At 48.3% G+C, this 13,918-nt stretch overlaps 1 protein-coding gene across 4 annotated transcripts in view; it reads left to right on the top strand.

The window, feature by feature from the left end:
* Mp (collagen XV/XVIII-type protein multiplexin) overlaps positions 1 to 13,918 on the top strand; it is a 307,755-nt gene that overhangs the window by 184,057 nt on the left and 109,780 nt on the right. For 2 of the 4 annotated variants that reach the window (XM_077650854.1, XM_077650853.1), the window contains exons 4-5: positions 12,778 to 12,847; positions 13,375 to 13,413. In XM_077650854.1, coding sequence (XP_077506980.1) covers positions 12,778 to 12,847; positions 13,375 to 13,413 — 109 coding nt within the window. The remainder of the gene's footprint in view (positions 1 to 12,777; positions 12,848 to 13,374; positions 13,414 to 13,918) is intronic. The other 2 variants (XM_077650856.1, XM_077650855.1) reach the window with 1 other exon arrangement.

Below are 13,918 nucleotides of genomic sequence, written 5' to 3'. Positions count from 1 at the left end.
ATGTCAATTTGCTCTACGAGCACGTCACTGCGTACATAAATAGACGCAAGTGGCGTGGCCGTAGTGGCATGGTAGGCGCGGTAGCCTGGGACATTGCGGGCCGTCCGGGTCTCCTGGAGAAGGAGAAAATGAGGCAGAGAGGGGCGGGTGAGTAGGTACTGGTGGAGGGGGGTCTTATTGTGGCAAAGATTTCGGCAGTTCCACTGCACAATTTCGAGGTCCTCGCCAAACGCCATTATGAGAGTGGAGAGGAACGCGATGGTACGCGTTCCTTCTTTTTTGCCGGGGGCAGTGACTCATGGACGGATTGGAGCATAGATGTGAAAGATTCCAATTGCTTTGATTGTGCTTGGAGGGTGGTAAGAATCTGGAGAACCGAAGTTTCCAGCTGAACCAAGCGAGTGTGATGTGCCTGTGTGGTGGTTTCGACAAGGTCAGCCAAAGGGGCGACCTGGGCGCTGGAGGAGGGAGTGGGGATCGTGGCAAGGTGCTCATTTAGCTTGTTAAGCTGGGAGGTAAGAGAGGAGGTGGTTGTCTGGAGGGTTTGAGTCAAGGCATGTATCTGCTGTTGTAGATCGTGGGAAATGCGCTGCTGCTCTCGCTGCTGGCGTTCCAGCATTGCGAGCCGGAGGTCGAAGGAGCGGCTCGCGTCAGTCAAGGATGGAGAGGGTGGTGTAGTGGAAGAGAGGGACGCTGGCACCGAGGATCCTTTAACTATGGCGGCAAAGGAGCCTGGTGGTGACGTGATCGGAGCTGATGGATATTCATGATTAGAGGAGGAGGAGGAGGAGGAGGAGGATGAGGAGGAGGGGGAGGAGGAGGGGGTGGTGGGTTGAGTGGCCCGGCGCAAAGCTAGGCGTCGGAGGTATGCAGCTTTAGCACACTCGCGTTGTTTAGCAAGGAGGAAGGGGCAAGTGGGGTCGAGGGAGGGGTGGGTGTTCACCTGGCAATGAACGCACCAGGGCTGGGCACACACATGAGCGGAAGGGTCAGCGGGTAGAGGAGCAGCACAGCGACGGCACTTTGCCGGAACGCTGTGCTGGGGGCATTGGTGGGCGCGGTGGCCTAGAGTGAGACAACGGGTGCAGGTGGGAGGCTTAGGTTTATGAGGACGGCACCGGAAGGCAACGCGTTTGAAATATACAAAGTGGGGGACGACGGTACCAGCGAACGTTATGAGCACTGATTGAGTGGATCCCATCATGCGAGCAGCGAGAATATCTGTTTTGAAAGATTCTAGGTCATGCATGAGCTCATCAGGAGTGAAGTGGCCACCGGCGTTATGAATGACGCCGAGGCATGAGATGGGAGGATGGGGGGAATAAGTTTTGATGCTGACAGGCTTACCGTGAAGGTGAAGGTGCGTGATAGAAAGTAGGAGGTGGGCGGTGAGAGGAGAATGAGTTTTTAAAAACACAAGGCTTTGGGCTGGCTTGGCCTGAAGGGTGATGTCTGCACTGGTCTTGGAGGAAAGTTGTGCAGCGGAGGTGACTGCGGCGAGCACGTCGTAGAGAGGCAGCTTGGGATTGAGGGTACCAGGAGGGAGTTGTATGCCAACAGTGATGAGCTCGGAGCGGGGTCGGGTGGCGGAAGCAGGCTTACGGCTGGCACCGATGGTGCTCCAGCCGATTTCCAGGGATGGAGTGTCGTCTACCGGGGACGCCATGAAGTCCATGTCTGCCGACGAATCGTCAGCCTGAGGCGCAATCTGCGACGCTGGTGCCGGGCTGCAGGTCTTGGTGTCAGCGGGTAATGTGGCTGGTGTAGGCGCGGCGGCACCGGCGGCGTCGACGAACGCAGGCGGCTGCGACGCGTCTATGGGCCCAAAGGTGTTGACGTCTCTTAGAGCGTGGACTTGGCGAGCAGTGGACGCTGCGGCGACGACGAACGCTGTCGGCTGCGCCGCGGCCGTCGAACCGGAGCTCCCAGCGTCGCTCACAGTGTTGGTTGCGACAGGATTTTGCGCGGTGGCGTGGGCGGTTGGAGTAGGCCCCGCGGTGGCGGCATCAGTGGGTCTGGGCTGCAGGGGCTTCGTCAGACGCTGCATTGCAGAGGTGCAGGCGCGGCGCGTTAGGGCTAGCGAGGCGCCGCGCTGCTTCAGACTTTTGGAGGCGCTTGAAGGGCCAGCCCGGCAGCGGGCCGTGATGCCGATGGTATCCACGTGCTTCGGAAGCCTTCCGGAAACGATGGAGAGGAAATCCAGGGGCGGGCGAAGCCCTGGATTAGGCCAGGGGCAGGTGAAAGCGGAGCTCGATAGGCAGCCAGCTAAACAGGGCGGCGCCACCTAGCGGATCGCCTTCTTTTGTAAATTCAGTTCTTTTTCCAGTTTAACTCTCTGTATATGTATGTTGTAAAATTATGCTCTGCTGTCATCATCTACAAGCTCGCCTCCTGTTCATCTTCCAAGCCGAACGACACTAGAGGAAGGGTTTGTGAACCATCCTCGAAGAAACGGACGACTATTGAAATTCTACTGCATACACGCTGAGGACGACATCGTTCGCCAAGAGAGCCTTCAGTGCCGAAGCCCGACGGCGTGCAGCTTCTGCCAGCAACCGCTCGAGCCCAACTCCGGAGCCACTCCATCGCCCCCATGAAGTCGTCGGCACGTAAGCTCGGACGCCCCAGCCTCTGATGTATAACCTTAACCATGTGTAATTATTGAATATACCTGTTTGTTTAAACTGAGCCATACGGTGTCTCTTTGCCTCTCCGTCCCGTGTGGACCTGCGCATTATGGGGGTCATCACAATAATGTTTTATTACGTGAAAGGTATGTGAGGGAATGGTTATGTTGTGAATATTTCTCTGTCATCTGATTTATAGCGTGAATACGATCTAGTGTCGAGTATCCTTTTCCAAAAAGCGCCTGTTCTTGTTGATCGAAGTGTCAAATTTTTCTGAATTCTGTTAATGATCATCTTAGCGCATACTATTTGAGTAAGCAACGCTAAGCTAATCGGGAAACATATTTTACGGAAATAGCCTTTATCAGAGAGAATTAGCATACCGGAGACGTACTAGCGTAGGCATGCTGCGTACGCGCAGTGGCACACGCGGGGCCACTGCGCCTACACAGCCTGCGTCCGGTAAGCCCGTATACGCCTACGTTAGTACGTCTCCGCTTCGCTAAATCTTTCTACTGGTAGCTTCCTTGAACCGTCGATGGAGCCGAATCCGTAACACTCTGAGGCATTTTGGTCGTTCGCTTAGGGGCATTTAAATGTTATTTGAAATAAATCTAAAATGTAAAGTTTGAGACTTTCGTTAAAAAAAATCTCTTTTTGAGGGAGTGTTAACCTTCTCATTTTCGAAAAAAAAAAAGTACGGTGGAGGGGACTGGCGCAACTCTCCGCGTGTCCTTTCGTGGGCAGCGCAGGGAGTGCAAACGAGTCTGTGAGCAAGTGTTTTGTTGCAAAAATCTTCGCGGTTAAGCCGATTGCCAGAATTTTTCAAACTTTCAGGGTTCACTTTGTCAGGTTAAACTTGCGTTTTAGTGGAAATTCCACCTACGGTTGTTTTTATATACTAAATCTATGTTCCTTTTGACGTTATTTTCACTAATAATTCTTGATAATTACTGGAATTCATTTAACTTCTTTCTCGTTATTGGTGGGTCGTGGCTATTCCTGGAAATAGTTCTTTCCTATGCTTTTTGATAACTGTATTGACCCCTAGATGTCTGCTCAAAATTTGCCTTACGGCCGCCAAGGTTTTCATGAGTAAAAAATTGGTATTCATGAAGTATTTCGGTGTTGCTATTATGTGCATTCTACAGCTGTTTGTTCGTTTCGGTGGTGGCAGTTTTCTTTTATTCCTGCAGGGTGCGCCAAGATGAGAATGTGGTTTTACATTAACCTTTGAACTATCACAAGGGCAGAAACTTGGACGAGTCGGTAACGGTATCCTTTCGTTTTCTTTGTTGTTCCTTCGATATAGGTCGGTCATGAGATTGACGTCATTCGGTGTTTCTGATCCTGATTGGGGAAATATGCGTTGCTACCGGGGAGACACAGGGTTTCATTTCCACGGTCTTAAGTCAGCACTATTTCCATGCCTTGCTCAATTGCGGCATTTTGAGAGTCAAAGAGCTCTCACACCAGGCGGCAGTTCGCCGCGGCAGCAGGAGCTGACGACGCAGCAGTCCCACGTCGGCTCCACCTTTCCACAGCCGCCGCCAGCCCCGCCCAACGTTTTTAAGTAAACATATTTAAAAAATTGGTCCCGTCAGCACCGGCGCTACCTAGATAGATAGATCTTATTGGCATCCCCTTTGAATCGGGGCGGTGGCGAGTGTCACATTTCCTAGTAAATTAAAGTGGCTGTTTTATGTATGTCGTACTTTTTTAAACTTTCAATCGTATTTTTTTCTCACTTTAATCTATTTTCGACGTCCTAAGCTCCATCGTTTTGATTTCTTTGATGGTTCGCGCATTTTTTCCCATTCTGCTTTTACACCATCAGTACTCTAGTCTTCTCTTGCTCATCACTGGAAACGCGAGAAGCGATACAAGGCGGAGTCGCCATCTGGCGTAGCCAGAGAGGAACTACGCTTAATGTCGTGGAGACGGCCCCCTAGATCAGCCGCGTGGTGCTGTTACAAGAAAGTAGTCTAGGTCATAATCTCGTACAGATTAGGCCGAATGGTTGTAGAGCGGGGGCTCCTTTGATTAATGCATGCGAGTAATATTGTACTAACACCTGACAGCCAGGAAGACTTACAGACTTTGGTGAATACTGGTGGAGAAGAAGGAGACGTTCTAAGCTCTACTTTTAGCACCGATAAGTCAGGGTTTGATATTTAACAATTCTTTAGGTCAGATGCTTGCGGTACAAGGCCATGAGATACCCATTTTGGCAGAATACAAGTATCTCGGGGTATGAGTAAATAAAAGACAAATATACATTGAAAAGCATGAACATACTAATAGTGATAAAGATTGAAGAGATGTCGCGATAAACAAAGATAGAACATTATGGCGGTGCAACAGTTATGAAGTACGGAGATGTATTTGGAACAGAATAATGGTGGCAGTGCTTCTTTTAATGTGGTGTTGTGTCCAAGGGAAGATGATCAGTTGAGGCTAGAAATAAATCGGAAAGCTGCTGGTAGGTTAGCACTAGGGTGCCCTCGGCGCAATCTCAAACGAGGCAGTACAGGCTCGTACAGGCAGTATAGGCTGAACATCGTTCGCAGCAAGGGAAGATCAGAGTAATATAAAGAACGCCTGAAAAAACTTGACAACAGGTGGGCAGCTAAGGTATTTAAATACTTATACAGAAAGAGCGTTGGCTCGCAGTGGCGGAAAAAGGACTACAAACTAACCAGCAAGTAGGCAGGACACAAGGACGGAGAAATAAAGAGCTATAAACGACAGGCAAAAAACGTAGAAGGTAATAACTGGATTAATTAACTGGTAAAGAAGCAGAGTGTACAACTGTATCGAAATTTCAAAAAGCATATCAAGAAGGGATCGCTTTATGACAATTCAAGAAGCAATTCTCTACTCTTTGAAGGTAGATCAGGTGTCTTAGAACGCGAAGCTACTATTAATTATTAATAATTGGTTTTGGGGGAAAGGAAATGGCGCAGTATCTGTCTCATATATCGTTGGACACCTGAACCGCGCCGTAATGGAAGGGATAAAGGAGGGAGTGAAAGAGGAAAGGAAGAAAGAGGTGCCGTAGTGGAGGGCTCCGGAATAATTTCGACCACCTGTTGATCTTTAACGCGCACTGACATCGCACAGCACATGGGCGCCTTAGCGTTTTTCCTCCATAAAAACGCAGCCGCCGCGGACGGGTTCGAACCCGGGAACTCCGGATCTGTAGCCGAGCGCTCTAACCACTCGACAACACCGCGACAACACCGCGGCGGGTGAACGCGAAGCTACAAAACTAAATTTAAGTAAGAAATGGTGTGCAGTGTGGGGTAAGTCTGTATAAATAATGGAACATCTTGTACTCGAATCGGATGGTATCCATCCGATGTCGACGCAGGCAGCGCCACTCTCCCTGAGGCCCTAGGGTATAAAGATAACGAAGGTATTGTGAATCAATAGGCGGCAGACGTTAGCAAAACGCGATCGGAAGACTAGTGGCTAAAAAGCGGAGAGGTGACACGATGATACAAGTCCAGGGTTAAAAATTCGTCAAACGTAGAATTCAGTATAACTTATATTAAAGAAAAACGACGAAGTTATATATAATTTCGTTAAATTTGAGAGATTGGTTATAGAAATATTAAGAAAAAGAAATGCCGAGCATGCTGACACCGTTCCTTCCCTCACTTATATTCGCGCCTCTTGGGCCTGTCTTAACCATTCCCCTCCACTGACGGCCGTACAACCACCTGTTCGTTTCTTTTCTCCAATAAACAGTTGAAGGTAGTGCATGCTCTGTCGTCTCTCTCTAGTGTGTACCTTCGATTCTTTGGCTCTCCATCGTCCCAGATCCCGCACTCGTGTTATTTAGAACGACAACAAACGGCATTTTGCAGTCGCCCTGCTTGGCACAATAGATAACATTGCTTTCTTATAAGCTCCTTATCACTATTTCCATGCTTTCTAGACAAGTCCAAGTCATTACCTCGCCTTGCAAGTGACTGGCTTGGCGTTATATCTTCCTAAGGACCCGAGTGTAAATTGCCTCACGGATTCTCTTCAAACATCTAGAATTCCGTAATTTGGTTGCCACAACGTGAATTAAATCTCTTTTGCCGCGTTTCGAACTATCGTTTGCACACAAAGATATGTTCAATGTGGAAGAAATTATGAGACTTCAGAAGCACAGAGGAAACTTAGCGCCCCCTCTTTCACGCGCAATCGGAGGAATCATCGCTGAGGAGTTTAAAGGCGCTCTTCATTAAAAATGTAATCAGTTGAAAGTCCTATGTCATCATGGGTCCTTCTTTGTGCTTGTGCCCCTTCCGCTGGTTTTATTGTGAGTGATCCTGTTTTTTTCCTCTGTTCTTTTTTTCTGAAGGTAGCATTTGACACGCACATGACGTAGCAAACACAAAGCGCGAAGGATGCCTGAAATAATAAAATAGGATGTCAGACATTGGTGGATTAGGCATTAAACAAGTAGTAGGTACGTATACGGCAGTGCTGTCAGCAAACTGAATAAGCTAGTCAACAGCGTTTGCCATTTCACCGTTCCACCATGCGCACTGGCATCCAAGCTTCCATAGAAACCTGGGCGTCAAAAACATGGCGGATCCGTGGGCTTAGCGCCATCTCTTAGATGCGCGGACCTATCTGGCGGATGAAAAACTAAACCGTCACTGAAGAGGTGCTCAAAAAAAGCAAAAAAATACCCTTGAACATTTTGCGAGTTTGCACAACCGCAACAGATTAGCTGGCGCTAGTCTTGTTTTCCTTCGTCGTCGTCTATTCCGAATTTCGAGGTATTAACGAGCCAGCACCTCCAGCTATTAGTCTTGACGAAGAATGGCGCAGTTCCACAAAGGAACTTTCGGCTTGGGAGATGTTGTCGAGCTCCCGAGTTTGCAAGCAGTGGACGGTGACAAAATTGTACTGATGTGCAAACATTAAATCTTATCTATTATTTGTAAGTCGCATACCATACCACTTAATTCAGAAACAACCCTGCTAGAAGAAATTGATGAACACCTCCACAGGCAGAGTAACTGTCTGCTGGGCACCATTTTAAAGGAACGGACAGATAGCGGGACGGGGCGAAGGCAAAGACCACAAAAACGCAGCGCTACGCCGGAGTAAAGATTTATTGGGAAAATCGTGGTAATATAAGTCCGCAGTACCGGTATGATGATGCCACCAAACACAAAACAGTCCAGCCCAGTGTCCGAGAGAACAAGTAAAATGAAACAAAAGAGAACTTTCAGCGTTCGATTGCAAATAAACGAATATTGTTTCCCGCGCAGCTATACTGAACGGAAGCTCATGCATGCGTGTTTAAATTTGTAAATCAAATACCCCTCAGCAAATATTGGGTGCACTGACACCGATGTTCAAAGTCTCGGAGAGTGGATTTGTTTGTTCTACATTCGGTGACGTCATCACAGCACGGTTGCAGGCATATTATTAACAAGTTTTTATCTAGTTCAACTTCAATCGTCGCGAGTCGGGGCTGTGCTTATATTTCCTTGGGCTTCGATCCGCTCTGTGCCTCGGTACGCTGCTGCTATGAAATGCACCATCGAATAGTGCAGCCTTCCATTCTTTTGTATCTGTCTATGATAAAGGACAGCCGTCAATAGTTCTCCGCTTCCAAAGTGCGATCAGCGCCGCCGTGTTCAACTTTAGCTGCATAGATATTTCCCGACTGACAGACTAAATACTTTATTAAGCCCATATTTGTGGTCTGCTGGGTATTTTTTTTGTTTGATCCAAAGTTACGCAGCGAAAGTGGAATACCCAACAAAGTGCGGATGCAGCGGTGAAACCAAATCGGTTGCAGGAAAGAGGTAAATAAGAATAGCGTCCTCGCTGTAACAAATAAGAAGCACTCATGAATACATTGCTACGTCAATTCCCAGGAAACTTTGAAAGAAGCTACTCACGTTATTTTGAGCTATAGTGTATGCCTTTTTGAGCAACAGCCATTCGTGTGAATAAGAGCCACGCTATCTATGTAATGTGAGCATTGAGCATCTCGTACAAAAATATCTGCTGTGGTCCAAGGCAATAAGAAAGACTTTCGAGGCTACATGAATACGAGAAAAGATCCATAAAGCTACTTGTTATGTGTGACTACGGCTGAGCTACGGCGGCGGCTGTGCAATCTTCTACTTTCGAGGGTAATTGGGGTAGGTGGGGTAGCTGTTCAAGATCGATCGTGCGTCTGAAATAGGAAACTTCGATGATATGAGTTCTGAAGCTTTATTCGTGTAGAACTCTAATGGAGATGACTCTGAAGACTTTCTCCGGCCATGAAAGAGGTGAGAATCCTAGCAAGTGGCACTATATCAGGGAGGATCGCTTGCATGGCAGTTCGATAAAGATGGAAAAACTGAAAATACGAGGAGAAAGAGGAGGAAGCTCTCGTGAGAGGACTTCTGAAAATGGAGACCTTGTTCTTGTCTCTTGGCAGGTAGTGGTTTTGCCAGTATGGTTTCAACCGTCAGGGACATATGTGAAGCTTGTACAGTTCAAAGGTGTAGTGAAACTGCAAAACCTGACGTCGGCATTGAAAGCCCGAAAGTCAGCGTCGAATACAGCCAGTTTATGGCAGGCGTCAATAAGGGAGATATTTTATTGTCCCTGCATCCGTTGCACAAAAGAAGCGGATGGGTGCTTCTGATCATCTCGTAAATTAACTTCGTTCGCTCTTTGCAACACTTGGTTGGAAAACCTCTGAAGTGACACGTAAAATTGTCGAAAGAAGTGCACTAAATCAGCTAGGCTTTCAAACTGATATTGTTTATAGAGTAAACGCTTGCAAGCAAGCACCTCCGAATAAATACAGCTGACCGAGCCGCGGAAGATTACAGGTGGTCCCGGGGAAGCCTCACAATATTGAGCCACTGCCGACAAATTATTGCGCTGTGTTGGATGCAATCAGTGGCCCCACCATGTTTACCTGCCAAACCCGCAACGATGCAGACGTGAAGGCTGCACGTCAAAGAGCCGTATATGGTGCAGGAAATGTGGAACCTCCTCCTGTACATCCTCGAAAAATAACAGTTTTTATCTCTTCAGCAAAGAGCAATCGTGTGAAGCACAGTTTGTAATAAACAGACATTTATCGATGTCCACCACTGAGTTAGCAAAGAGAAAAACACGTTGCCCGCGCTGGAGCAGCCAAGTGGCGAGGAGCCACAGCACGGGCAGGGCTGAGATTGTCGCGTGGTACGTGCGGTACGGAGGGACCAGTTCTGATGTAGCTGTGCGCTCCCTGCAGGCACGCGGTTTTCGAATAGCACGAGAAATGGCCCAAATTTTTTTCAGCCACAGCGGGTGAGGGTAATCGCGTTTTCGAAATTCCAAGAACTAATAAGGCTATTGCTAACGGGCCGGCTACAAATCTCTAATTACGATCAGGCGCCTTTCAGTAGTAGTTAAAAAGTATAATATTAATGTTCAGTTAACGACTGCACTAATATTGTCACGTAGTGGTGACGGCAGTCGAAACAGTGATGAAGACAAATGTTCTAAAAGAAACATTATTTGGGCTGACTTGCGCCCACAAAGGTCTGAATCACTCGGCGGCGGCGTAACAACAAGCGTGCTCGGCGGTCGTCGAAGAGAGAATGACTGCGGCTCTCGGCCGTGCTCAATTGATAAAGTCACTGGAACGGGAAAAGTACCTCAACCATCACCGGAGCCGCCATATTTGGCCCAGCGCCGCTGAAGCGCCGGCCGCGCGCAGTCTTTACGCAGGCATGAACTGCACAAGCGTCACTACGCGACTGGAAATGCTGTGCACACTTATCTCGGCCCATAAGAGAAAGTGCTACGTAATGCTCCGCACGATCTGTGTGACGGCGGCCGCGATAAAGAAGCGAGCGGACCATTTATGGCGGGGAATGACCACGTGACCGCGGAGAACGAATCGGGAGCGCGCGCGCGCTGGCTCGCCGGCGCGGCGGCGAGAGAATGCGAATGCGGTGCTTTTCCCGTTCCAGTGACTCTACTCAATTGAAAGCTGACAGCGAACTTTAGAGATACGGCGTGCAAAGCTACTACAACATTCTGGAACAACGTAGAATTAGCTCCGTCTGGGTGGGAACAATCGAGATAAATCTGGTCGCGTCTTGCACCGCAAACAAAGCGGTAAAGCGGCGCGCCGGCACCTTTTAATAATAATAATTGGTTTTTGGTGGAAAGGAAATGGCGCAGTATCTGTCTCATATATCGTTGGACACCTGAACCGCGCCGTAAGGGAAGGAATAAAGGAGGGAGTGAAAGAAGAGAGGAACAAATAGGTCCGTAGTGGAGGGCTCCGGAATAATTTCGACCACCTGGGGATCTTTAACGTGCACTGACATCGCACAGCACACGGGCGCCTTAGCGTTTTTCCTCCATAAAAACGCAGCCGCCGCGGTCGGGTTCGAACCTGGGAACTCCGGATCAGTAGTCGAGCGCCCTAACCACTGAGCCACCGCGGCGGGGCCCGGCACCTTTGCAAAATGAACAAACACTACAAAGATTCGCGGCAATATGATTCACGTGTTTTTCTCACGCAAGCCAACACTGGTATTACTGCGTCACAAAAAGCTTCTCCTTACCTCAAAAACCCAATTTTAAAACACTAGTGGCGGGCTTCCCTAAAACACCCGGTGTATTCTCATAGTATACCTTTCTTTAGTAATGCGGGCGCATTATTAATGCGGACACAAGTAAACGGAGCACGCGATTTCGTTCCAAGCGCAAACACGTCTTCCCTATAGGAACTGAAAAAACATTGTTCGTCCATGAGAAAACGCACTAGCGTCCCCTACCAGTATGCACTCACCACTGCAGGCAATATCAATGAGGAAACAAGCGAAAAATGTTAAAAGACAAGAGCGTGCCCCGTTTACTTTTATCCGCTCCTGTGCACAGTCGACTTATTTCTAGCGGCCGTGGTCGCACACCGAGGTGTCTACTCACCAAAACTCGGGGCTTCCGTCTCGATTGCGTTCTTTTCTTTTAAGCAGGTCTTTAAAGCCAACGACTTCTTGATTTCAATGCCAACAGGGTCAGCCGGTTCCGGCAGGTCCAGCTCTCCCCCCCCCCACTACCCTTTCTTCCTCTCCCCCATTTTGCTGTAGTTCGTGCCTGCGGCATACCACAGGAAGGAGGCAAACAATTTTTTTTCCGTTCTTCACGAGGCGCTGCCGCGCAGAGCGTTCCGCCTTCGTGTACGCGCTTTTACGCAATATGTGTGCTCCATGAAAGTGGCGCCTCATCGCGATCAGCAAACCAACCGAGTGAACGAAGTACGTCCCATTGCGAAGCGAGCGATGTGTCCGGCATTGAAACAGAGGAGGCGTTGTTAAAGCTGATGCGACTATGGGACGGACGAAAGTCGTTGTTCCCAGGATGCGATCATTGATGGGAGCGCGGTTTTATCCATCAGCTCATGAGCTCGGGAATATTTGGCGTGCCCGATTGGGTTACGTGGTGGCATTGTGCTACAAGGTGTTTCTTTTTTTTAATTTGCCACGCTTCCTTTTTTTCTGCCTAGTAAAGGAGGCATATGCTGCGGTTACCTGCTGGGAAACCCTTCAGTAGAACGTTCCTCACGACTGCCGACAACTTTCCGTTTCTCACCCGATACACAAACAGCCGGTTAACTAGCCTTGTCCTGCCTACTACGATGGCACAATGCGAAACATACTAGCGACGACTACACGTGGTGACAACGAGTTTAGGCTGCATTTCTCTAGAATAAGGTTAACATTTTAAAAATCTTGGGGTGACTCCCTGTATAGCGACTTGATAGGTTACAAAAAGTATTTGGGTGCATTGAAAGGGCAATAATGCAGTCACTGCGTAACCATGCCTTGGTGGAAGCCTGTGTAAATATCCTAGTAAATACTTAAAGGGCGAGTGACAAAATATTGATCAGAAAAGGTGCCATGCAGGTAGACACAATCCATTCGCTCTTTTCAGTGCAAGTTTAAGAGACGTTTGCACGCGCAATTGGAAAGGGCTACGTAGTGTTGATGGAGAACGCCTCCATAGACTTGTGCCTTCGGCCGTTCATCGGGAATTACAAAGCACTTTTCAACAGGCAAACAGGCGTTGCTTCATGTCACTCATCATGCTAATTAATACAGAAACTTCACAAGGTTGTTGCTTTTATCAGTACGCAGAGGAAGATTTCAAGGATGCCGGCCTCTTTGGCGCGGGCTACGACGAAGGAAGTGGCGATTTTGGTGAGTTATCCATGTTTTTGCAACCGCCTTCAGTAATTCTTGGAAGTCCGTTTTACAGGTCTAATGTATCAATTTGTGTCCCCAAGTAAACGCTCTGAAAGAACAAGGGCATCGTGTTCTTTCTGTGAGCAAACGGAGGTCGTTCAAACTGCCTCTACCGCGGCGAATTTCGCTAACCTCACAATTACAATTTTTAAATGCTCAATATTTTTCTGGACGTCCCAGAGAAACAGAAAATGGTAAATAGTTGATTGGTTTACAGCTTTTGTTTCCTTCATCTTTAAGGTTCCGAAGTTACTGAGTAAGACGGCGCATAAAGTAACTGATACGGATACGGTAATCACTGCACGGCGCCGTGGTGATTAAGCGGCATTGACATAGACAACGGCGCCCCATTTGCAGGCAGCGTCACGAGATTTCGTTCTTTGAGTACGTGTGTCGCGCGCATGCCATCCGGTTGCGTGCTGTGCGTGTGTCGCTCTTTCATCTACGTTTTGTTCTGTTCTTCCTCAACGCGCGTCGAAAAGACACCATGCCGCCCATTCCGCCGCCGCTGTTACCTTTCGGTGAGTTTTTGTTTGTTCTTTATTTCTTCATTTTTTTCTTTCTCAACAGCGAAGGCCAATTGATTGAAGGCTGTACTGCCGTGTGGCTGTAATGAGGCGCCGGCCCTGTGATTAATTATAACGAGGAAAGGCCAGCACGTCGCTCCAGCACGCGTTGTACTGCAGATAAAATGGAGCGCTAAGTTGGCCGTTGTAAACAGACAGTGGGTGGCGAAGCACGAGAAATAGCGAAACCTCGTTCGCTACCTTACGTAGTGAAGGGGGTCTGGCGTAAACCTTTGTTTCAGTCGTATCGGTTCTTTTTAACCTTTGAAGGCTTAGTTTAACAGCAGAAAAGCACAACACACGCACACAATGAATTCTATATGTGTGTGTCTTCTTACGTATGCTCGCCATTTGTGAAGCTGAGGTCTCCATGATGAGGGGTTTTTTTTCTGCGCATTTTAATACATTTTGCCTGGCATTAAAGCATACTGCTGCATAGGAGGTCTTCGGGCCCCCTACG

The sequence above is a fragment of the Amblyomma americanum genome, chromosome 1 (assembly GCF_052857255.1).
Source record: "Amblyomma americanum isolate KBUSLIRL-KWMA chromosome 1, ASM5285725v1, whole genome shotgun sequence".
Taxonomy (NCBI): Eukaryota; Metazoa; Arthropoda; class Arachnida; order Ixodida; family Ixodidae; genus Amblyomma; species Amblyomma americanum.
The sequence above is the reverse complement of the archived record's forward strand: the minus strand, read 5'-3'. Positions and strand labels throughout refer to the sequence as shown.